The sequence below is a fragment of the Corapipo altera genome, unplaced genomic scaffold, assembly GCF_003945725.1.
Source record: "Corapipo altera isolate COAL_440 unplaced genomic scaffold, ASM394572v1 308, whole genome shotgun sequence".
Classification (NCBI taxonomy): domain Eukaryota; kingdom Metazoa; phylum Chordata; class Aves; order Passeriformes; family Pipridae; genus Corapipo; species Corapipo altera.
In genome coordinates this window covers 510,240-533,942 of record NW_020884925.1, presented here as the reverse complement: position 1 = coordinate 533,942, position 23,703 = coordinate 510,240, and the positions used below count along the sequence as shown (strand labels likewise).

The following is a 23,703-nucleotide window of genomic DNA, read 5'->3' as shown; positions in this document are numbered from 1 at the left end:
GGTGCCTTCACTCCCTGCAATTCCAAAGCTGAACACAGCAGCTTAACCATCAGGGAGGTGATGGAGAAGTGACGATGCAGCTTCCAAGAGCTTCAGAGCCAGGAAATGACTCGCTCCTGGTTAACTCAGCTGATGGATGTTGGCGGCACTCAGTAACTCAATTGCCTGCAGGCCTCCTCATTGTACACAGCATCCCATAAACTCCTCAGCACTGAGTGTCCAGCGTCTCTGGAGGGAAGCCAAGCTCAATCCTTCTGCCAGAAAACCAGTTTTTCAAGCTGAAGTCCATCTGTTCATCTAAACTCATCAAACTGCTCCCATTATAAACACAGATCCCAGATGCAGCTGGAGGATTGTGTGCCCTAACTGGAATTTCATAAACAACCACTGTGTCCCCGTTGCGCTCCAGCTCGGGGCAGCTTCCAACCACAGCTCTCATTGCTATCCCTGAACCTCTGCTCAGTCCTCTCTCCAAAACTGTACCAGTTTGGCAACTCAAAGTGCCAGGTGACATATTTCTACCTTAAAATCTTTCCTGTAGCTAAAGCTAATGCCTCGTCCTTAGACTTCAAGGACATAAAGGAGAGGACAGTGTTTCTGGATGGGTTTTGCCGATGTTTCCCCAGTGGATTATCCTTTGGGCAGAGACCAGCAGAAGTTTTCAAGGGCAAAACCTACCTACCTTCAATCCCTGCCAGGGCAGGCTGCCTCGGAGGAAATACATGAACATATGGCCCAGGGCTTCCAAGTCGTCTCGACGACTTTGCTCTAAAAGAGAAGAGATGACAAATCATTGCTGCAGAGGCAGAAATGGCTCTGAGATGTCCTCAGCAGCCAGACCTGTATCTGAGATAAAGGTATCACAGAAACGTTCCCTCGCTGTCTGCAGCTCAGATCTCGTGCAAAACCACCTAGAAGTTGTTTCAAAAAACCAGAAAATATGCAAAATCAGCTGGAAGGCATGAGAGAACACAGGAGCTGTACGACAAACAGCCCAGACTGTCTGGGATAAGTCTTAATTGCAGAGGAATAAAGCAGTTCCCCAATCCTTCTCCAGCCTGCCAGTGTCGATGGTGCACCTGCCATGTGGGGCTGGATCATTTCCTCTGGACTCCATGGGAACAGGGGATACTCACAACCAGCTGCAGGGAACTACCCTTGCACAGTGCCAACCCTTTTGCAATCACTCCTGCATCTCATTGCATCAGAGCAGGTCTAAAATAGCTCCTTCCAGAGCTGTGAAACACTTGCTGCTGTTGCCATGCAGATGTTCTGATTATAAATGAAGGGGGGGAAAAGTGGCCTCGAGCCAAAGGAAAAAGCATCCTTAAAATAAGCTACCAAAATGTATCCAAAAACCCAAGGGAGGATAGAAGAGAACAACAAATGTGGAGTCAACAGCACAGGACTGGGGCTGGGCTGGGTCCTTGGGTTTGCTGAGCTCACAGACTGATTTGGTGCAACATTCTCGCCTCCAAATCTCTATCTGCACCAAATGATGTGCTCCACAGCCACATGCCAGAGCAGATCCAGCCCACAGGCCATGACAGATGTGAGCTGGGCCTGCTGCTGCATCATCTGCACAAGAGGAAGACAGCGCTTTGCACAGTGTGACTCCTTCACAAGCAGCAGTAACTTAACCCTCAGTAGATGCTGGGAGTGAGAACACTCATGAGAAGAGAGCTGAGATGACAGTTCCCGCAGGTTATCCTGATAAAAAGGAGAAAAAAAGAGGATGTCCTGGGTAATTCAGTGCAATGATGAACTTCTCAGGAAGACAGTTGAGTGCACTCGTCTCTCAGAAAAACTGCAATCAGAAGCCTTAGTTTTAAGCGTGAAGGGACTGATTCCACCTGGGCTGGTCTTACCAGTGAAGCATCAGCCCCTCAAAACCCCTCTGGGCACAGACAGCCTTCCCTGGCTGGCAGCCAGCCCTGCCCTCCTCAAATACAATCCCAGAATTGACTCTGACCCTTTCCCTGCACGAGCCCCAGGGGGAGCTGAAAACCTGCAGGGAAATGGGTCCTAAGGAAGGTATGTGGTGCACTTCAAACACAAACACATCTTCCTTCCACATCACCTGCACCAGCAGCTTCTGAGCCCGCTCCCGCTGTGCTTTCCCATACCTCCACCCCTTCCTGACTCTTTCTTCACTTTCCAGCATTAGAAGTTGGGCTCATCCCTCCTTACTCCCCAGAGAGAGTGAGCTCTCTAAGTGAAGTGGAAGCCAGAACACTGGGAGGCCATTCAAAGAATATTCCATTATCTCCCTTTTTTTTTTTTTTAGGGATTTAAGTGAATATAAACTTTTCATAAGGTGTTTTTTTTTGCCTTTCAGCCACAGAAATGTAATCTTATGGTATGAAAGAAAGCAGCAAGGAGAGGAGATGAAAGCCAGGTTTAAAATTAGTTAAACTATTCATTTTCTCCAACCAATTACTAGGTCAGGGAACATCCAACTCTAACATCTGGAACTAAAAGGTACTGAGACAGTGCTGTGCTATAAAAATCTATTTGTCCATCATTTAGTGTGGCAATCACCGCCTGCCTGCTTGTCTTTTATCAGTGCAGGGCTGCTCCCAGTTATTTAGTTCTCAATAACAACTATAATTAAGAGGCTTCCAACATTTCAGCTGCCTCAATTCCTCAAAAGAGGAGGAAAAAAACCTCACAACTGTAAACAGCATGGTAGCATCAGGAGGTTCACAAATAGCTTGAAGAGCACAAAAGAGTAGTAAGCCAAGACACCATCAGAGCCCTGCTGGACTCACATGGCAAGTTGGAGCGTGTCCAGAAGAGGGAATGGAGCTGAGGAAGGGGCTGGAGCACCAAGAGCTGCTGAGGGAGCTGGGGGGGCTCAACCTGGAGAAAAGGAGGCTCATGGGGGACCTTCTTGCTCTCTACGACTCCCTGACAGGAGGGTGGAGCCAGGTGGGGGTCGGGCTCTGCTCCCAGGGAACAAGGGACAGGACAAGAGGAAACAGCCTCAAGTTTTGCCAAGAGAGGTTTAGGTTGGATATTAGGGAAAATTTCTTCACTGAAAGGGTTGTCAAGTATTGAACAGGTTGCCCAGGGCAGTGGTGGAGTCCCCATCCCTGAAAGTGTTCAAAAGCCTTGTGGATGTGGCACCTGGGGCCAGGGGTTAGTGGTGAACACGGCAGTGCCGAGGGAGTGGTTGGATACAATGACCTTAGAGAGCTTTTCCAGCTTAAGTGATTCTGTGACTCCTGGAGCTCCCCGTGAGCAGACAGACCTTTGCCAAGGTGGGTGTTGATGGACATGTATCTCGCCGTTCCAGTTAAGCTCTTGTGCTCCCTGTAGGGTATGTGTTTTTTGGTTTCCGGGTCAATGTACTCCTTCGCCAGTCCAAAGTCTATGATGTGGATGACGTGCTCCTTCTTATTGCCTTGCCGGCCAATGAGGAAGTTTTCTGGCTTCACATCTCGGTAGATGAGGTTCTTGGAATGCACGTACTCCATCCGAGAGATCTGCAGAACGACAAGGAAACGGTTATTTGGGAGCAGACCAGCCACCGGGAGAGATGGAAGAGGAATTTCTCATCCCCTCCTTTCCCTGGCTATTGTGCTGTGCTCCCTGACTTTATTCCCACGGAAATGGCAAAAGCTGTTTATGAGGCGTTACCGCCGGGATGCAGCTCTTGGCAGGAAGCCATGGGGAACTGCAGCAGCCTTTTTGTATTGATTTTAAACATACTAAACCAGTTACCAAGAGCTCTTCCCTTGCCCACCGCCTTCCCTTGTTGCTCTGTGTCTTACCACCTTCCTCCCTCAACCCATATGTTGTCTTAGACACGCCAGATTCTTCATGGAGGGGGATTTCTGGGCAGGCAGAAGCTTTATGATCCTCAAAGTTGACTAAAATAATAATTAATCTCACTGCTGTCAACTAGGAATAGCTGGAATATTTGTCAGCTTTTGACAAACATTGTTCTGGCAGCATGACTGAAAGGGAAGGTGAAAGGGCACGAATCCCACTTCCAAGGTGACAGAGGGCCTCCAACAACACACCTTGTTCAGAAGTTCACCATTAGAATTCCTTCTGAACCCAAATATATTGCAGGTGATGTCTGAACAGGTTGCCAAGCAGTTCTCCTTTGAGTCCCTAACTTAAGAGATGATTCCAACTGGAAGTAACTCTCAATTTATTTTAATTTATGAACTCTAACTGCCTTTTTAGTTTTTAAATGAGAACACATGAATCCCCATTTCGGGTTGTTCTGGTTGCAGCTGCCCCACCTGCCGTCAGACACGGTGGTTTTGGTAAGCAAGGCACTTTTTTGGAGAGGCCACTGGGATTGATCCACATCCACGTGGGCTTGCAATACTATGACACCACCACAAAGCTGCCACAGACTCCCAGTTTTGCATTAACGAGTGTCAGTCCCCAGAGGTCAGTGCCCCACCACTGTGATGTCAGGATGGCACCCTCAGGTTTGGGGAATGTCTAAGGCAAGAGCCACCAGCTGGTCATCCCCTCTGAGTGGATCCCAGCAGGAAAGCTCCACAGGTTGGAGCTCTGGATCACTGAGCCAGCTCTCCCCAGGCTGAACAACAGAGAACCAACACCCCATCAGCCCTTCCAACTACCCCGTTCGCCATGACTGTGAGCACTGCTGGGCTGACAAACCCCACCTGCTCCTCCATTTCTTGATGAATCAACACACCAATCCACAGGGCAAACACAGATCATTCTTTCTCTTCAGAGACCTTGGATCCACACCTGGCTTAAAGCTCCATATGTGTGTGATCCCTCCATTCAGCTCCCAAACCCTTATCAGGTACCTGATTTTTAAGGAAAACCTGCTGCATTTCCACCTCTTGGAAAGAACAGGCAGGAGGGGGCAGCACTCCTTGTAAAATAAACTGCTCTACAAGGAGGGCAGCAGACAGGAAAAAATTGGCTGCAGGTGAATCAGGATTAAAAAACAGGACTTGCTCAAAGGCTCTTCAAAGAAGGAACCGGCACGTGCTGCTGCTCCCCTCCCCTCCACGCAGTGATTGATTTCAATGTGCTGGGAAAATGGGTTTCACGGCTAACAGCCATTATTTCCAATCAATTACAGGCTGATGCAGAGCAGAGCAGATGCTCTTCAGCCATTCTTCACGCTTTGAATCATCTACAGGACACAGCAGCAGGTTGGGAAACAAAAAGATACGTCAGGAGGCAATTCAAATGAAGATGCAACCCTTGAAAGTGGAACAAAGCACTTCCTTGCCTCTCCACATGTAACAAGCTCTCAAGCAGAGCCTGACAGGCTCATTTGATTTGTTCCTGCTACCAGAGCAGCTCAGTTGTTGAAATCCCAACAGCAATTAGACAACCTGAAAAGAGCCTCATTTTTTTGTTCTTTAAAAACTCACAGCAAGTTGCATCAGGCAGGACAACAGCCTGGACAGCTGAGGTGTTAGATGAACCAGCAGCAGCACTCAGAGGTACTTATTCACCTGCCTTTTTTCCTTCCACCTGCCTTTTCTGCTTTCACCACACACACACAGATGTTGTGGGGTCTTTCATATTCCTTCTTCTTTATTTCCACCTGCCTGGATGCTTCATGCTGGAGAGCCACGACGGGTGGAAGACACTCTCCGAGTCAGAAAGATGTTTCCTAGAGCAGCTTCCATGCTTTATTCCCCCTGACAAGACGCTCACCCTGCTTGTGGCTGCTGTGATATGGAGTATCTGGGCCACATCATCCTCCCAGGCTCACTGCCTGAGAAGACACGAGCAGTGGTGGTGTGGCACAACCTCGGCACAGCTCACACCCATTGCACAGCTGAAGGAGGGGAGAAGGGGAGTTCCCGCTACAGAAATGTGCTGGATGCAGAGATGCAGTGCCCAACTCCTCTGGGTTTGAACCACAGGCTCTAACTATTCCATAGTCAGAGAAACCACTTGAGGAGCTGGGACTAACTTGGAATTGCTTTTACACTGGATAAACAGCAAACACAGGAGCACTGGGGGTGGATGGAAGACTCCATTTGTGAATCAAAGAGGGATTTTCATGGCCAGGGCCGGCCCAGTCCATCCTGGGGCCACAAATCTCCATTTCAGATGTCGGAGAAACCTGTAGGAGGGGAGAGAATCCCTTGGCACACAGCAGGACCCCTGCGCTGCGGCGGAGAAATGAGAGGATATTGTGACATTTACCAGATGCCAAACAAACCCATGCTTTCATTTGCCTTCCTCTTGCCAAGGAAGGAAGTGTAACAAATCCTCTTCTCCCAAAAAGGTAACTCTTAAGGAGCTGATCTCAATGGCAATCTCATCTCTAGATCCTCCTGATAAATTCAAGCCCTTTCTTCCACTCATCACCTGCTTGAATATCAGAGATATTCAAGATCAGCAGAGATACAAAATTTACCTTGTTTAAAGGCAATTTTGATGGTCACCAATGAGAAACCTTTTTGCCACGACTTGGTCCAGACCACATCCAGAATGTTTGCCCAGTGCCTGGCACAATGGACCTGCTGAGCTGTCAGGGAGCATCGCACAGGCTGGGCTTGGCCAAGAGTGAAAAACTGAAGTCTGAATAAAAACCCATTGTCCCCTGATTTATGGGCTGCAGGGACTGACGTAGTGACCATGGTTTTAAATGCCAAGCTTGGCTTCATTCAGGAGCATCACTCCCTGGATCTGTTTGGCTGCACGTGGAGAATGGAGGAAGCAGCTCCAGTCTGAACAATTTCCAGACAGGCTCTCCTTGAAGACTCATTATCATCCAGTCTCTTTCTCCCTCAACCAGGAGAGCCTTCTTGGTATAAAACTATACTTTAATTCTTCTGCAATCACACTCCTTAAAACAATGACACTGTCCTTGCTTTTCCTAGAGAAACTCCTTCTCTATCTTTTAATGTCTTCAGATTAAAGGATCCATCGCAGTCCTGAGATGATGCAACCTCTGTCAAGCTCAGTAAGGCCAGCCAAACACAAATGTGTGTTAAAAAATATCTTTCCACGATGTCTCTCATGAAAAATTGACCACTGGACACAAAGGGAAAGGACTGGATGCTCCTACAGACATAGGGATCATCACATGTAAGTGAGGGGAGAAAGATGAGGGGAACAGGGGGTGGTTACCCTTTATTCTCATGCCCACGGCTGGAATTCCAGAAGCTTAAGCAGGTTTGGCTGTCAGAACCAAAACAAAATGTAATTCCTAGATGTGAACCACTGGGAAGTCCAACTTCCCTTCTCTGATGTGTGTCTCAAACTGGAGGGTGACACAGTGACTGCAATCATTCAGTGTCAGGAAAAGATAAATCCAAGACAATTTCCCCCAAAGCCTTGTGGCTGCAGTGAAGGGTTTTCATTCCAGTCACATTAAGTGCATGCCAGCTCCTTTGGGAAACACATCTCCCAGGCCCAGGGAAGGTGCTGGGGTACACCTGAGAATGATAAATCTGTTTCCTTCAACGTGCAAACTCCAAGCTGGCAGCTCATGTAACCTCCCTGAGAACACTGAAAAGGTCCTAAAACATCTCCCCGCAGCAAAAGGAGCAGTGTTGCCCGGTCCTTTGGGAGAACATCAACTCCTCCACTTCCAACTGCTTTTGGGGTCCTCCCATATCACTCTCAGCATCTGTTTTCCCACTGGTACCAGTGTCTTGCTGAGCTCCAGGCTTGCTGAGGGTACAAGGTCAGCAGATGATGCCAATGAAGAATGCCCAGGCACAGAGCTGAGCTGCAGCCCTGGAGCACGACAAAAGGCAGCTGACACTGCTGTGACAGTCTTGATTTCCCCAGCAGTCACAAGGGAATGGATTTACACCTTTCATTTGCTTCTTTACAACCAAAAGGTCACATGAGCTAAAGCCTTGGCTTTGCCAGCTGTTGCCACTTGATTTAATCAAAACCAATACCATAAATTGGCTTTCCACTGATGAAGGAACACTCAAAACCAATAGAACTTGACCACTCCACCCTGGGAGACCCAACTGCACGAACCTAATACCAGGCAGGTGCTGTTCAAACTTCTGCTGCTGTGACCTCAAATTTCCATTTAAGATTCTGCTCTGGCAAACTTCAGTTTACCTGGAAAGGATTGTGTTCCTCATCCCTTACCATCTTCTCTTCCCTGCAACACTTCTATCCACAGAGCTGTTAATGTGGATGCACAGTCCCTACTCTGCTGTGGGGTATCTGAATGATCCCAAGGTACAAGTATCCAAGATCTGGATATCTGCAAATACCCATATACTTGGGAATCTGCAGACCACAGGCTGAAAACCAAAAAGCTAAACTCAAATGATCACTGACTAGCTCTACTGACTCAGGGAAGTTCCCTCACCCTTAGGACATTCAGTTTTCACACTGTTCACATTCAACACAGACCCCTTCCAGCTTGGCTTCATTTCCTTTTCAGGTAAATTAAGGGCTCTGTGATGTTGCCCATAGATCTATTATATTCCAACTGTTAGTAATTTAAACCCATTGGCAAATTTTGACCAAATTTGACCAAGACAGGGCCTTCCAATGCTGGTATTTTGGCTAAGGAGAGCTCAGCTCCCATCACTCTGTGAGCGGCCCAGTAGCACCAAACCAGTAGAACTGGTAGGACTGTGGGAGGGTGCTGTGTTCCCTGTGTCCTGGGGAATGGGTAAGAAATGAAATGTTCCTGGGATGTCCAAACAGAGGGAGTGAGCTGGGGTAGGTACCGGGGTAGGGCTGTGTAGGGGACATGGGACACAAGTCCGTAGGAATCCAGCGTCACTGGTTCTGCTGCGCAAGGAGTGAGTTTCTCATAAGCATAACTTGACCTTGCCTTCATAGGCAAGAGTTCTTCTCACACCTGAGAAGTTTTCTTTCATAAAAAATATGGAGAGAGACTTTTTATCAAGGCCGGCAGGGATAGGACAAAGGGAAACATTTTTAAACAGACGGCAGGTTTAGTTTGGATGTAAGGACGAAATTCTTCCTGTGAGGGTGGTGAGGCCCTTGAACAGGTTGCCCAGAGAAGCTGTGGCTGCCCCATCCCCAGGAAGTGTTCAAGGCCAGGTTGGATGGGGCTTGGAGCATCCCATGGCAGGGGGTTTGGATTAGATCTTTGAAGGTTCCTTCCAACCTGAACCATCCTGTGACTCTGTAACAGAATGAGATTCTCTCTCCAAGCAACAGACTGCCCTGAACCTTGCACTGCACTGACCCATCCTCAGCTCTCCAGGACTGGCAGACCTGAGTGGCCCTGTGGAGGCCCTGTCATCACTCACCAGCTGGATGGCAATCATCAACACCGTCTTCAGGGTGAATGTCCTGTCACAGAGGTCAAACAAATCTTCCAAGCTGGGACCAAGCAGCTCCAGTACCATGGCGTTGTACTTCCCACACGGCCCGAAGTAATACACCTGGGGAAGCCCTTCAGCTGGAAGGGATGAACAGAGTTCAAATCAGTCAGTGGGACAAGGTTAATTCCCTTCCTCTGGCACATACATCTTTCTCTGGGCAGAGTTTTACTGTTACCTTTTGAGTGATTCTCTTTGATGTTGCCCAATAAGGAAATAAGTTCCAGCACACACTGTGAATGAACTGAAGGCCAAACCAGTGCAGGCTCTGCTCAGCTACACCCTTGGACAGACAAATGGATTTCAGAGCAATAACACGACCACATGAAAGCCTTGAGCTTTGGCAGCTTGAAGACTTGGACTTAGGGAACAAGACAGAGAGTTCCCTGTGCTGCACTAAACACCAGGCAGAGAACAAGCCCAGATGTCTTTGGCACTCGTCAGAGCAGTTAGGAAGATGATAGCCCTTGGAGAACATGAGGCATGGCCAAAAAAGGGCTGCTTTGTCACTCAAGATAATACACAGCCCTTGTCTTTCAGCACAACCTTACACAACGGTTACTCCTACTATACTCAGGGAAAGGAAGAAAAAAACCTTTTCCTTTCAAATAGAGAAAAGCTTTAAATTTTGACCCATCACCACATAAAAACAGGTGATCATAGTCATTAAACACATGTGCACACACATAACAATTAACATCAAGTTGGTAGGAGCCAGAGCCCACCTTCCCACCCAACTCAGCTCAGCAAGAGCACACAGTGTTGATGCTCAGCTGGCAGGGGGTTTTTGGGTGGATCAGCTTTCTAAAGGGCTTTGGAAGGGAAAAAAAGAGCCTTGGTATTGGAACACTCACAGAGCTGCACAGCACTCCTGAAATTACCTTTGAGTTCAAAGTAAATCAGAGCAGCCCATCCAGGAGGAATTCGGTGCAGGGCTAAGTGCTCATTTTGACAATCAGCACCTGCACAGCACTCAGCATCCCAGCACCAGCATCAACTGTGTAACACTCATAAAAATATATATATTTGCAGTTAACACCTCACAAGCAGTTCCAAAACACAGTGGAAGGGTTTTGTTTTGAAATGTGGGGGTTTGTCCTATGTCAAAACAAGGTATTTGCTTGAATCACCAAAGATAGGGTATCCTGCTATTCAGTGTAAAGGCTGAGCCTGGGGAGCACCACTAACAGAGATCCATAAATTACAGAGCACGGGACCTGAACACAGCGTGATCATTAATTTTATGGCATGTTTTAAGTAGGTGCAGGCCCACACCTCTATTTACATAAGAGATCAATAATAGAAATAGCAAAATACTCAACTAATTAAGTGCATGCTTTGGTATCGCAGTGTTCTCAGGCAGTGGAACAGGGAAACACTTAAGGCTGGAGTGCATCAGCAACACAACAACTGCATGTCCTACTCCAGATTTAGGGAAGCCTTGTTAATCCACGGCACTCTTCAATCTGCCAGCAATGTCATAAATGTGGTGTAGAGATTACTAAAGCTTAAATGCTACAGAACTTGTGCTCCCATGTACAGCTCCAAAAGAACAAAATGTGGCTTGACAAAGATTACCAGAGGATGGTTTTAATCTTGTTAACTCAGGGAATCATGTTAGGTATCTGTCATCGGGATGCATTAATGGGATATTACAGAGTGTTGCAGGAATTCTCTGTCTAACCAGAGTTTTGTGTCCCATGTAAAAGATTTACCCAACCTGGTTTTGGGAGGCTGCTGCTCCTAACAGAGCTCTGTGCTTTAGAAAGCACTAACAGCCATTAAATCCTCCAGGAAAACAGGATGGTTTGATGCAGAAGCAATTCAGAAAGCCAAACAATGATGGCATGTGATCCAGGAAGCTCCAAAATGCTTTCAAATATCCCCAAATCAACATAAATGGCAATTTCATGCCATCAGCTTAGTGCTGAAGGCTGGAATAATTATGATGGTTCTTGAAGTAACTCATGGTGAACCCCTGGGTTTTCAGTGAAGTCTGATGAATATTTGCCTACATAATCACCTCTAACCCAAAGATCAGCATCTCTACTTTTTTAGAGACAATTGAAGAATAATAGAAGAACAGAATATTCTATGCAACATTTAAAGCTGAGACCATTATAAATTCTAGATATAGATATAAAGTGAGTACTTCTACCACAAGTCTCAAAAAGTGGAAATCAGGAAATTATTGGGATTAGGACTGTGCTAATTAAGGTATGTGAGAGAATAAAATTGCAGAAAGGCTTTACAGTGGTGAAGGATCCCATTCCCAGAGTAATGGAGAGGAGAACATTTACAGCCTCACTTGGTCAGGAGTGAGTATTGCAACTAAAATTCAGTTCCTACTGGGCATAAGAACCAGGATGATCCATTGCAGCAAGACACAAAATGTGGGGATTTCACATCAGGAAGGAAGGAATACAACTATTTAGTGCTCTCTGGGATACCAGTTCCTTCATCTTTACCCCCTCAAAGCCTTGCAGCCAAGAGCTTGGAGAACTCTCCTTGTCTTTAACCTCTGGGAAGGCTCTGCCCTGGGTGTGAGCTCCAACAAGGTGAGGCTGTACCAAAGAACATGAAAAAAAGCATCCTGAGACATTATTGGCTTTGGGTGTATTTTTAGGGTTTGATTTCCCTCTGAGGGTTTTCAGCAGCAGTGCTGCCAACCCTGCAGTCAAGAACTTCCCTGCTGCCTTTGCCAGAGTAAAACTGCTGTAATATAATTCTAATTTCCAGAGCTGCATCGCTGTGTCCCAGACCCAAAGGAGCATCACTGATGAGCCCTGTGAAGCCTCCCAGCCCAAGCCAGGGCTCCTCAGCTCCACATAAGTTACTGAAATGAAGTCAGGAGGGACACAGGGTAACATGCCCTGAGCTCATTCAAACTCAACTCAACTCACTGGGAAGGGGCAAAGCTTGAAAGAGAAGTTGTGAGCTTGGTGTACATACTAAAGGGAGTCAGTTGGCAGATGAGACCGGATGGAATTTGAGATACAGGCAGCTCCAGACCCATTCAGAACAATGAAAAGAGTCAGCCTAAGAAAATCTGCATCAAATTTGATTTAACCACAGCCCATCTGCATAATTCATGACGTAGCTTGGCTCTATTTCAGGACAAGTGTCCTGGTGCCACTGAGTCCATTGCCACAGTGAACCACAGAAACTCCATAAATATCACCAGCAGGTCTGTAAATACTTAAGGACGTTGCCAACAAGAGAGATTGATGGAGGAAAAAGGACTTTTTTGTCTGGGCTGTTGGCTTTCAGGTTTTTAATGGTGTCAGGAGAGGACTGGAAAGGTCACACAAAGCCAAGGTGCCGTACTGCAGGTGAGCAGCTCTGGAGTCAAAGGCTGCAGGATGAAAAGCCACTGGCAGAGCAGAGTCTCATCTTAAGAACTCAAAGGTAAACTCAACACCTGAAGTACAAACCATGATCAGTTTAATGCAATTAATGCATGAAATCACACTGAAACTAGGAATTGCTCCATGGTATTAAACAGGAGCAACAAATTAAGGGAAGAAAATCCAGGCATGACACATGCAGGTTTTCCTCTGGAGAACAGCACTTTATTACAGTGGAGGCTGCTGCAAGCAAAAATCATCTCAATTTGCTTAACGGCTTTGGTCTTGCTGCTGAGTGATTTGGCTCAGCTACATGGAAAAGGCCCCGCTCCACCCTCGCTCTCACGGGAAGTTTATCACCCCAATAAACACAGACTGATCGCTGCACTGGAATCCACAGGCAAATTCTGCTACTTCAGCAGAGCGATGTCTTGGAAAAAATTCAAGCTGAGCACAGCGAAAACCCAGCAAAGCATTTCAGAGATTAAAGCCTTGCGGCTGGAACGACAGCGAGCGCAGACAGCAAAGCCAAAAACTAAGACTCTCCTTCCCCGCACTCCTGAGCAGCCCCACGAGACTGGCCTTGGCTTTCTTGGGATGCTAAACTCTCACTGCTTCTGGGCTGCCACCAAAAGGGACCATGCCATCACCTCCTCGTGCTCACGGGGCTGAGCAGTGAGTTGGGTCAACCCAAAAAAACTTGGCTTGGGCTTGAATACAAGAATGGGAACAGTAACAAACAGCAGGACCACTGCTCTTCCAGAGCGCTTCATCTGAGCAGAATTAACACCCGGAACAACTCCTTTCAGCAAATTTCCATCACAAGGTCGACCATCCTGGCTGATCCAAGTCGTGCTGTCTTGCTTTACATCATGACTAATAGCCCTAAGAGCTCCTCAGGCATCCAGCACACTCCAAGAAGCCACATTATTCCAGGCACACAGACATTCCAGGCACACAACCATTTCCAGGACTGGCTATGAAATGGCAACGGGCAGAGATGCCAGTCAAAGGTTATGCCCAAGGGAAATCAGACTGTGCAGTGCCTGCCCCACATGGCAGGCCCGGAAAGCAGGACCCATCTGCTGCAGCAGAGCACACAGACACCGTGTATGACCATGAGAGGCTACAAATAAACCTCAACAACAGCCAGCAGCCCAAAAGACACCCAATTGCAAGCAGCTACATGTGGCACCTACATCAGCAGAGAGGTAGAAACTGCATCCCCACAGAGCAAATAACCAGGAGACATCCACAGCTTGTGAAAAGTGATCAGTACAGCTGTATCTGAATCACCCGTGTTTTTTGCTCCCAGGGGAATTGGTTTCTGCTGCCCTTCCATGTGATGTGCCCAAATAGAAAAGCTGATGTTTTCAATTTCACGAATTACAGAAGAATTTCAGACCCTCTCTTCACTCAGGTTTCAACACTGAGCTCTATTGCAGAGCTAACCCCAAATTAGATACCCAAAACAGAAGGAGTGGGATCAATCTAATATCCAACAAAGGGCTGATGCTCGACACAAAACCACACTCTATGTGAGCAGCAAGAACTCTTCTTCATTGAGAAGGATGCAGAGACACACCAGCAGCAGCAGTGCACAGAAAGTTCTGTGTGATTTTAAAGCAGTGCTGATGAATGGGCCGCAGATTGTCTCAAAATTCCCATTCAGAGCAGAAAGTTTATTTTTACAAATCACAGAACACAAAATTACATGATGAACAGCATAAATAGCAACTGTGCAAGAGCTGAACATCTATAGCTAAAATTAAACATGTTCCAAACAAATTAAACAAATTGCTTTAGAGTAGTCAACCCATTTAAGCTGATTACACTAATGAGGATCTACCCTTCTCTTAATTTTCAGATCAGAATAAAATCCTGGCTGAAAGAGAAGCTTTGTTATCAACATCAACTGGGCCAAGATCTTAGCTTTTAACCTCTTCAAACACATCCTGTGAAAATCTACCTGAGCATGTTGGTTAATGGGTTATGCCTGTGAGCTGGGAGTAAAAAAGCTCATTTTGACCTTCAGGTTTTGGAATAATCTGCTTCAAAAACAGAAAGAGGAGAGAAAAGTTGAGATAGGTTAATTACTGGGAACAGAGTTCATAGAATCATAGAATGGTTTGGGTTGGAAGGGACCCTAGAGATCATCTCGTTCCAACCCCCTGCCATGGGCAGGGACACCTTCCACTAGACCAGGCTGTTCAGAGGCCCATCCAATCTGGTCTTGTTGATGTCCTGAAGGTCTTTCGAATGTTTGATTGGATGTATTTCAGAGATGTCTTCTCTCAAAATAATACTGCAAAAGCTTTGGGATACAGCCCTTCACCTTCAACCTGAACTGGAGGAGCTTGGGGAAGGACAGAGACTTTGGGTGATTGAGAGGATTTTTTCTTGTTTCTTGCCAGAAAACACTCAGCAGTTGAGATGCGAAGGTAAACAAGAAGAAAATGTAATTTCTGACTCCAGCAGAAGCTCAGTGTGACAGCGCAAGGTCTGCCACAATCCAACCACTCTAAGGCCTCAAAAACCTGGAACCGGCATCAGATTAGGGAAACAACCTAAAAATAGCGAACCGATCCCACAGACACACAGAGAAATATCCACCTGGAGCAGTGGGGTTGGAGCAGCGCCGTGACTCCGTGGTGCCCGAGGACAGGCAGCTCTGCAGCAGCTCCCTTCCCACTGCTCTGATTCACGGAGATGACCACCATGCTTGGGGGTCAGGCATGAGTGTTTCCAGCCTGGCTTACGACTGTAAAGCTTATGAATAATTTCCTTGCTCTCCTGAGCTTTGATACTGTGGTTTGAGAGCCCAGGATTTACTTCCAGTTCTCTCTCTCTCACTCATCTGAGCAGGGGGAAGAGGAATCAGACCTGCCCAGAGCACCAGGCGGCATCCCCCCGTCTGCTGCCCCTGAGCATCCTCCTGCTCCGTTTGCTCCAACTGCTGCCAGACACCTGGCGCTCCACTGCCAGCTTTTCCCAACATCTCCTCCCTGGACTGGACAATGAATCATCCCCCTCCTGGGAAATGCTGCAGGCTCCATCATCCCTGCCCAGCAGGAATGGCTGTGGCAGGACCTTCCACTGCAGTCCTTTGGCGGGTGAGGAGGTGCAGAGCCACCTCCAAGAGGGAGGAGAGGCAGAGCAAGGCCTTCCCCTTGCCCTTGGATGTGGAAGAGGCACAGTTCAAACACTCTGAACCTGAGAGGTACTGGGAAGTAACACCAGGGTAATGTCACAAGTTCATCACAGAAGAGTTTGGGTTGAAAGAGACCTTAAAGCTCATCTTGTTCCACCCCACTACCATGGGCAGGGACACCTTCCACTAGACCTGGTTGCTCCGTGCCTTGTCCAACCTGGCCTTGAACATTTCCAGGGATGGGGAAGCCAAAAGAAAGTATTGGATCAGCATCTTCTCCCCTGATGGTGGCAGAGAAAGCCAAGTTTTGATGGGAAGAGGTGACACGGAGCACAACAGTGAGTTGTGAGGAGACAGAGCTACTGTCATCTCCAACGAGGTCCACGTGGACCCTGAGACTCCAGCCTCACTCCAGCATATTTTGTGCATCTTCTCAGGATATGCAGGATGTATTTAAGCCCTGCTGTGTTTTGAGAAGCTTGTTAGTATTTGAATCGACCAAAAAAAAACAGGTGTGGAAAAAGGAACAGAAGAAAAACAGACATGGGAAGGACAGAAGGAAGAACATATTTGTTCTTGCTGCTGGTAAAAATCCAGACTATTTGATTTTTACTTCAATTTCAGAAAAACAAATTTCAGGATGGCCGTGTTATTAGAATGGGGTGGCATTTCTTCCTCCTTGGGTGGTACAAGCTGCTTTCCTGACATCGTGGCTTGACTCTATTAAACAACTCCTCACATCCACAAAGGAAGAAGCAGTTGCAGAGGGGGTACCAAGAGGACGTTCACATTTGTATCCATAAAGATAAAAAAAGACTGTGAGGAGAAACAGCCCTACTGGAAAGGCTGAATGCAGGAAAACTTTCAAAATCTGGGAAATTTACCCAGGAACATCCATTCACAGGCAGTTTTTTAGCTGTAACAACTAAACTAGTCATGTAAAATTGTTTCAATTCTTGACAAATACAAAAGAATAAAGCACAGCACAATAAACTGCTTTTTTGGCAAGTTTCAGGAGACGGAATTCACATTTCTAGGGCTCAAGGAAAATGATTGCACTTCAATCTCCACGTAACTGTTGAATTTTATATCAATATACCCTTTGCAACAACCTCTTGCTTCAGTGATTGTGGCAGCTGGCCCATAGAACAACATTTTAAAATAAGGATAAAACCAGTATATAATTTTAGAGGAGTTATTTTAAACTACCCCAAAACATTCTAGCTTAAATTCCAGCTTAATTATCTACCTTTTCCCCCACACCTGCAATACAAAGAAGAACATCACTGCACAGGTTGCCCAGGGAGAGGTGGAGACACTCAGCAACATTCCTGGAGGGACTGAAAAGCTGTGTGGATGTGGCACTTGGGGATAGGGTCGAGTGGTGGCCTTGATAGTGCTGGGGGAATGGTTGGACTTGAGGATCTCAGAGGGCTTTTCCTACCTCAGTGATTCTGTGGTTCTCCTTTCCTGCAGGTTCCCAGGCTGGGTGAGCTCTGCTGGGCATTCAGAGCCAGACCATGTCAAACCAACCAAAACAAACAAACAAACAAACAATAACCCTCCAAAAAACCCAAACACAAATTGTTTCCCAGTTGGTTTTCCTTGGCTGTGCAATTCCTGTATTGGGTCAGCTCTACCTGCTGAGAGAGTCAAGTGGCAGGTTTTGGCCACTTCTTTTTAACCAGGTAACAGCAAAGTTGTGATGAAATCACAGAGTTATTTTCTTTCCTTTCAGAACAACTTCATAGAATCATGGAATATCCTGAGCTGGAAGGACCACAAGGATCATCAAGTCCAACTCCTGTCCCTGCACAGGACAATCCAACAATCCCACCCTGTGCCTGAGAGTGTTGTCCAAACGTTCCTTGAGCTCTGGCAGCCTTGGTGCTGAGCCCACTTCCCTGGGGAGCCTGTTCAGTGCCTCTGGGGGAAAAACCCTTTCCTGATACCCAGCCTAAACCTCCCCCAACACAGCTTGGGAGCATCCAGTTCCCATTAACACTCATCACCTTCCTCCCAGCTTCCAAATCACATGACAAGACTAAAGACAGAGGGGGTAGGGCTCACCCAGCTTCGTTTAAATACCTTCACTTCCCAGAGGAAAAGACTACAAAAAGGACATCACATATTAGCTCTTTGCTGGGAGCCAGATATTGTAAAAGACCTGCAGTTATTATAGCAACCTAACCCTCCTCTAATACAGCTCCAGTCATTCCCTCGGGTCCTGTCCTTGGTCACAGAGCACAGTGCTGCTCCTTGGGAGGAAGATGTGCACATTATGCATATGAAGTGATGCATGTTAATGACATTACAGGTATAAATTTCAGAAAAATCAACGCCAGAAGTTCTTGGTTTTAAGAGAGTGTTCAGCTGCACCCAAATTTAACTCCAGAAGCAGTGCCAAGGCAGAGGCTCCTTCTAGGCAGGTGAAAAACGCTAAGAAAGCAGCAATAATAAAAGGCTTGTGCTGAATTGCTCCTGTGCTGCCCAGAGAACCATTTTGATTTGATCACACCATGTCACAAGTGGCTCCTGCCCTTCCTCAGCTCATTCTCATTGGAGACTGTGGGCTGGAGGCAGGGCTTTGACCGGCTCCTCCTTCCTGCCTGTCCACAAGCCAGAAAGCCATAGCACGAGTTAAGTGATGCTTTAAGGTCCCTGGGCAACAACCAGGATGTGACACAAGAGGGTGACACTACCACAGAGACAATACTGAGGGATCTGACAGCCTGGATTACAGCTCAGCTCCAGCCCACATCTCTGTGGAGGGACCAGAGTTGTTCTAGCCAGGCTGGCACAGTGGCATAAGGCAAAACTGGCACGTCCAGGCAGGATTTGGCATTGATCCAAAAGCATTTGGGTCTGGGATGACATCAGACGGGTCCAATTCAGTGAGATTAAAGCAGCAGTCACATCAGACATAGAATCTCTGGGTGCTTGGAGTAAGGTGATGCTCAGGCAGCTGAAGGCCAGCTTCACACCAGACCATGGTGGGACAATCTGATTGCACTTTTGGCAGCACAGCCCCGTGTGGCATCTCCCAGGTGTGCTGGGATCTGCCTGCAGAGACGTGAGTGCACATGGTCCCACAACACTCATGCTGACCCACTGGGAGGGGGGGCACTTGCTCCTGCAGCAGCATCAAACTAGAAAGTGATGGATGCTGAGAGTCAAACCCACGTGAACTCCCCACAACAAGCCAAGAGATGGGCATTCATCAGTCCCATAACTGTGGTAGGTTTGGAGGGAAAAGGGGGTTTTTCAGATGAGTAGGAAAGTGTTACCCACACGGTCCTTCCAGCCTGAGGGAAAACCTCCCACTCCCTCTTATCACAGGAGAACCTACTGCCAAACAGAAGTTCAGAGGCACTAAATCAGATCCCACCTCCAGATATCATCTCTGTTTCACCTTAAGAGAGCTGAGCATGAGGGGGTAGGAATGGAATTTTAATGGAAAAACTGCCATTTTCAGACAGAAAAATTATTACAAAAGTGCAGAACTCCCCCCGATCCATCACAGACTCAAGGGAGAGGCTGTGGCTTATCTTTTACCAAGCAGAGGGGGTTTTTCAGTAGCAGGCAGGACACAGCTCTGAAATGCAAACTCCAAACCCATGGGAGAGCTGGTCTGGGAGGTGGGCAGCCGTCTGGACCAGGACTTCACTTGTGTCAGACCTCTCTGGCACAGTTCAGTGTTTCACCTTAAAAACCTCTGGCATGTGTAGGATGCCTCTGCTGCTTTGAAAGGGATCCCACTAAATCAGGCACCCACCTTCCAAAAGGGAATCAGCTTTGTTTGGATCAAGGCAGGCTCAATACTTGCAACAGCTGCCCTCCCGAAAATGGATCAGATTTTACAGCTCTAGACCTTAATTCGCTCCTAAGTACAGCATCCTGGTGGCTTGAAAAATGTTCAGAGAAGGAGCAGGAAAGGGGGACAAGCAGAACAGCAAGGCCAACCGGTTCCTACATCCTTATTAATGATCCTGGTCCTAACTGCCAAACTAGGTTTTCCATTCGGTGTAAATGTAAATTCCAAAGTTTATCTTCAAACATCATGGGTCATGTGGCCTCCTCAGCCCTTGAAGTGTTCAAGGCCAGGCTGGACAGGGCTTGGAGCAACCTGGTCTAGCGGAAGGTGTCTCTGCCCATGGCAGGGGAGTGGAACGAGATGAACTTTAAGGCCCATCCCAATGCAAACCAGTGTGTGGTTCTCTGATCTTCACCTCCCCACTCTGAGGGCTAAGGTACTCCAATTCCCAAGCACACCCTGGGCTGCCAGCCAGAAGGAGATATTTCAGCTCAGGGTTTGCTAGAAAGCACCAGAAGCAGCACAGAGACCTTCACCATTAATTGTCTGTCCCTCTCCTTGAGCCCAGCTGGACCATCAGAGCATCTGGCCAGCACAACCTGCTCTCAGCGCACATGGCTGACTACAAGGACAACGAGGCATCTGGGATGACTCAGATGAGTCCAACCAGTTTACAGCCATGTCATGCTTCAAGGAAAAGTATCTGCAGGAAAGGTATTCTTCAGCTGCTCGGTGTCACTGGGGTTTGATTTGTGATCACTGCCACGAATACCGGAAGAGATGCACGAGGACTTTTCAGAATATAAAAAGGAAACTGCCCTAATCCCATATTCAAATATTAATGGTCTTGCTTTAAAAGCATCTGGCAACTTCCAATTGACAAAACCTAAATTTAGCCCTAGGAAGTCAAAACTTCTGATGCTGAGAGGCTGAAATGTGCACACTCAGGAAGCCCTTCCTAACAAGGGAACGGCCACATGAAAAAAAAAGCCAAATATTTTTAGACAGTAAAACGTGATTCTCTGGAGATCAACAGCAAGCCAGCTCTGGAAGCAGCAGGCTCTAACCAGGCACCTTACAGTAATCCAGAATATCTCATCCTGCAATTCAAAAGCTCTGAAGTCCGAGATCCCTCAAGTTCGAGCTCCTTGGACTACCCTGACTTTACAATGAAGCTGCTGATCACCATTCCTTAAGGTGCAGCTCAGTGTGGGGGCCTCCACTTTTTGCTTAAAAAGGTCATTTTCAGGTGAATGAAACCATATCTCTGTGCTGAGCATCACCAACCTGTCAGCAAGGGCACGTTTCAGTGCAGGATTTGGGAACGGAGAAGATTTTTTCCTTGCTGGTAGGAAATTAACCCAACACCTCCAAAACTTCGGGTCTATCACAGGGAATGATGTAGGGAATGATGGACACAAGATGCAGCCCAAAGGTGCAAGCTGCTTTCCTTGCAAATAGATGTCAATTTTGTATGACCTTGCACAGATGAGTCACTTATTAAATGCTTATAGTCACTGAACACTTGGATTCTAAAATATTTCCAGTATTTCAAAGGAGGCTGCAGTGCTCCTCTGGACTGTTGGAATGTGACAGGTATGAACAAACCATTTCACACAACAGAGCAGGACACAAAACTACCTCAGGTGACAGCCATGTGTCACTCCACACCAGTCCAAACCACACCACCCTCTGGGGTGCAGAGGGGCAACCCCTGGAAGTGTTCAAGGCCAGGTTGGATGGAGCTTGGAGCAACCTGGTCTAGTGAAAGGTGCACCTGCCCATGGCAGGGGGTAGAACAAGATGGGCTTTTAAATCCCTTCCAACCCAAAGCAGTCTGTGATTTTACGATAATCCCCACCCAGCAGCTCCACCTTCCCTCAAACCATCACCCAGCTGAGGGGTGACCTGGCTCAGCTCCCAGCCATGGTGATGTTTCCATCAAGATGGGACTCCAAGGAGTGGGATTTTTGAAGATTAAAGTGGCCGCAGCCACGACTAATGGGTATGTTCACACTCCTTAATTAAAGAGGGGTGTAGACCTCTGGCACTAATCCTCCCTCACGTGGCCTTGAGTTCCTCCAGCTCCCTCGGGGAAGAGTGTTGGGCACAGCCAGCTCCCCGTGACATCGCCGGTGTTGGCAGAGTGCTCCACCACAGTGACTTGTTTATATCCATCCTATAACGAGCCTTACCGAAATGATCCCTAATTACCACATGAGTGACAGCATTGTGCAACCAGCATGGAAAGAATTTCTCCATAAAGGACACTGGTACCTACAAAGTGTATGAGTAAAGCAAGAGCAATAAAGAAGAACGTGCTCAATGCAGGCGATCCCAACAAACCAACTCCACAGGCAGCATGGAGCAGCAGACACTCAGCCACACTGGAGAATATATATGCAAATATTGACTAGACTATGCAAAGGCTCAGTTATTTATACCACCTTAATTTCCCTCGATCCTACCTCCCGACAAGTAAACAGACTGCTGAGCTTGGGAGAGTTGTGCAACAGAGAGAGGGCCCAAAGTAAACACACCGACTCCATCCTTCATTAGAGGTGAACTTGTTTACAGAGCAGGAGTTAAAACAAAACCACAGAATCCGTCAATATTCTATATGTACCGACATACCCCTCCCTGACTCAGAACATTCTGCTCCTACACTGTGACTCATCCACTGCGTGGGCTGGGGACAGCAGAGATCTCGGTTTCCTGGGATTCTCCAGCGTATCAGACTCCTCTCCTGCTTCCCACCACGCCACTGTGGAGGTTCATGATGTCCAGCATCCACTTGCCAAAGTCACCTGCCCATCCTGGGGATGAGCACTGGCTCCAGAGCTGTGGCACAGAACCCAGCTGGGCTGAATGAATCACATGTGCCAAGGTGGGACTGCGAAGGGTGGAGGAAGGTGACTCATCTGCCAGCTGATATAAAAATAAACTACTACTGAATCAAAAATGCATGGGTTGTGCACATGATGTGCACAGGCAGAAGCTGTCACTATGTGGAAGCTCCATCATCGGCTCCATGCAGCCACAAGGAACCTGGAAACAAGCAGTGCTCCATATTACCTTCCGAAGGTGATGCTTACAGGGAAGGCATCACATATGGTCTCAGCAACAAGAGGGAGAGATGCCAGAGGTTCTCTGAAATGCAGTAACAAAAAACCCGACAAACATAATTCCTGTACATCTACTGGTCACTGTTGGAATCACAGAATCTCAGAATGGTTTGGGATGAAAAGGACCTTACAGACCATCTCGTTCCACCCCCTACCATAGGCAGGGACACCTTCCACTGTCCCAGGTTGCTCCAAGCCCTGTCCAACCTGACCCTCAACACTTCCAGGGATGGGGTGGCCACAGCTTCTCTGGCCAGCCTGGGCGAGGGCCTCACCACCCTCACAGGGAACAATTTTTTTCCAATGTCTTACCTAACCTTGCCTCTGGCAGTGGGAAGCTATTCCCCCTTGTCCTGTCCCTCCAGGCCCTTTTCCAAAGTCCCTTTCCAGCTCTCCTGGAGCCCCTTTAGGCACTGGAAGGGCCTCTCAGGTCTTCCTGGAGCCTTCTCTTCTCCAGGTGAACACTCTCAGCTCTCCCAGCCTGTCTCCAGAGCAGAGGGGCTCCAGCCCTCAGAGTATCTCCCTGGACTCACCCCAGAAGCTTCTGAAGAGATGAGATTGTTCTAACCTGGAATCAGCCTTGAAACAAACAAACCATTCTTGCTATCCGTAAGCAAACAGAGCCCACAAGACAAGACCAAAGGAATCACTAAGGCCTTGGTGTGCCACCAGTAGGATCTGGGTGCTGCAGGGCTCCTACAAGCCTTGGGAACTTCTTTATTCACCCCAGACCAAGCAGGAGGGTCCTGCTGGGTGAGCAGAGGGCACTTCAAGCAAAGCCAAAGCTTTGTCCTTTGGTACCAACTGCCCAGGAAACAGGAGCATCCCGGGAGCCAGGAGCTGGCTCTGTCTGATCAAGGCCAAATAACTCAGTTTACTCCACAAACTTTGAGTGCAGGAGACAAATGCCAAGCTCAGGTGACCGATCCAACACTGGAAACATGCTGGAGACTTGAAATGCTTCTGG

At 47.6% G+C, this 23,703-nt stretch overlaps 1 protein-coding gene across 4 annotated transcripts in view; it reads right to left on the bottom strand.

Moving 5' to 3' along the window:
- CSNK1G1 (casein kinase 1 gamma 1) overlaps positions 1 to 23,703 on the bottom strand; it is an 82,037-nt gene that overhangs the window by 20,088 nt on the left and 38,246 nt on the right. For all 4 annotated transcript variants that reach the window (XM_027657720.1, XM_027657722.1, XM_027657721.1 and 1 more), the window contains 3 exons: positions 9,228 to 9,379; positions 3,254 to 3,488; positions 683 to 768 (listed from right to left, as the gene is read on the bottom strand). In XM_027657720.1, the coding sequence (XP_027513521.1) occupies positions 683 to 768; positions 3,254 to 3,488; positions 9,228 to 9,379 (473 nt within the window). The remainder of the gene's footprint in view (positions 1 to 682; positions 769 to 3,253; positions 3,489 to 9,227; positions 9,380 to 23,703) is intronic.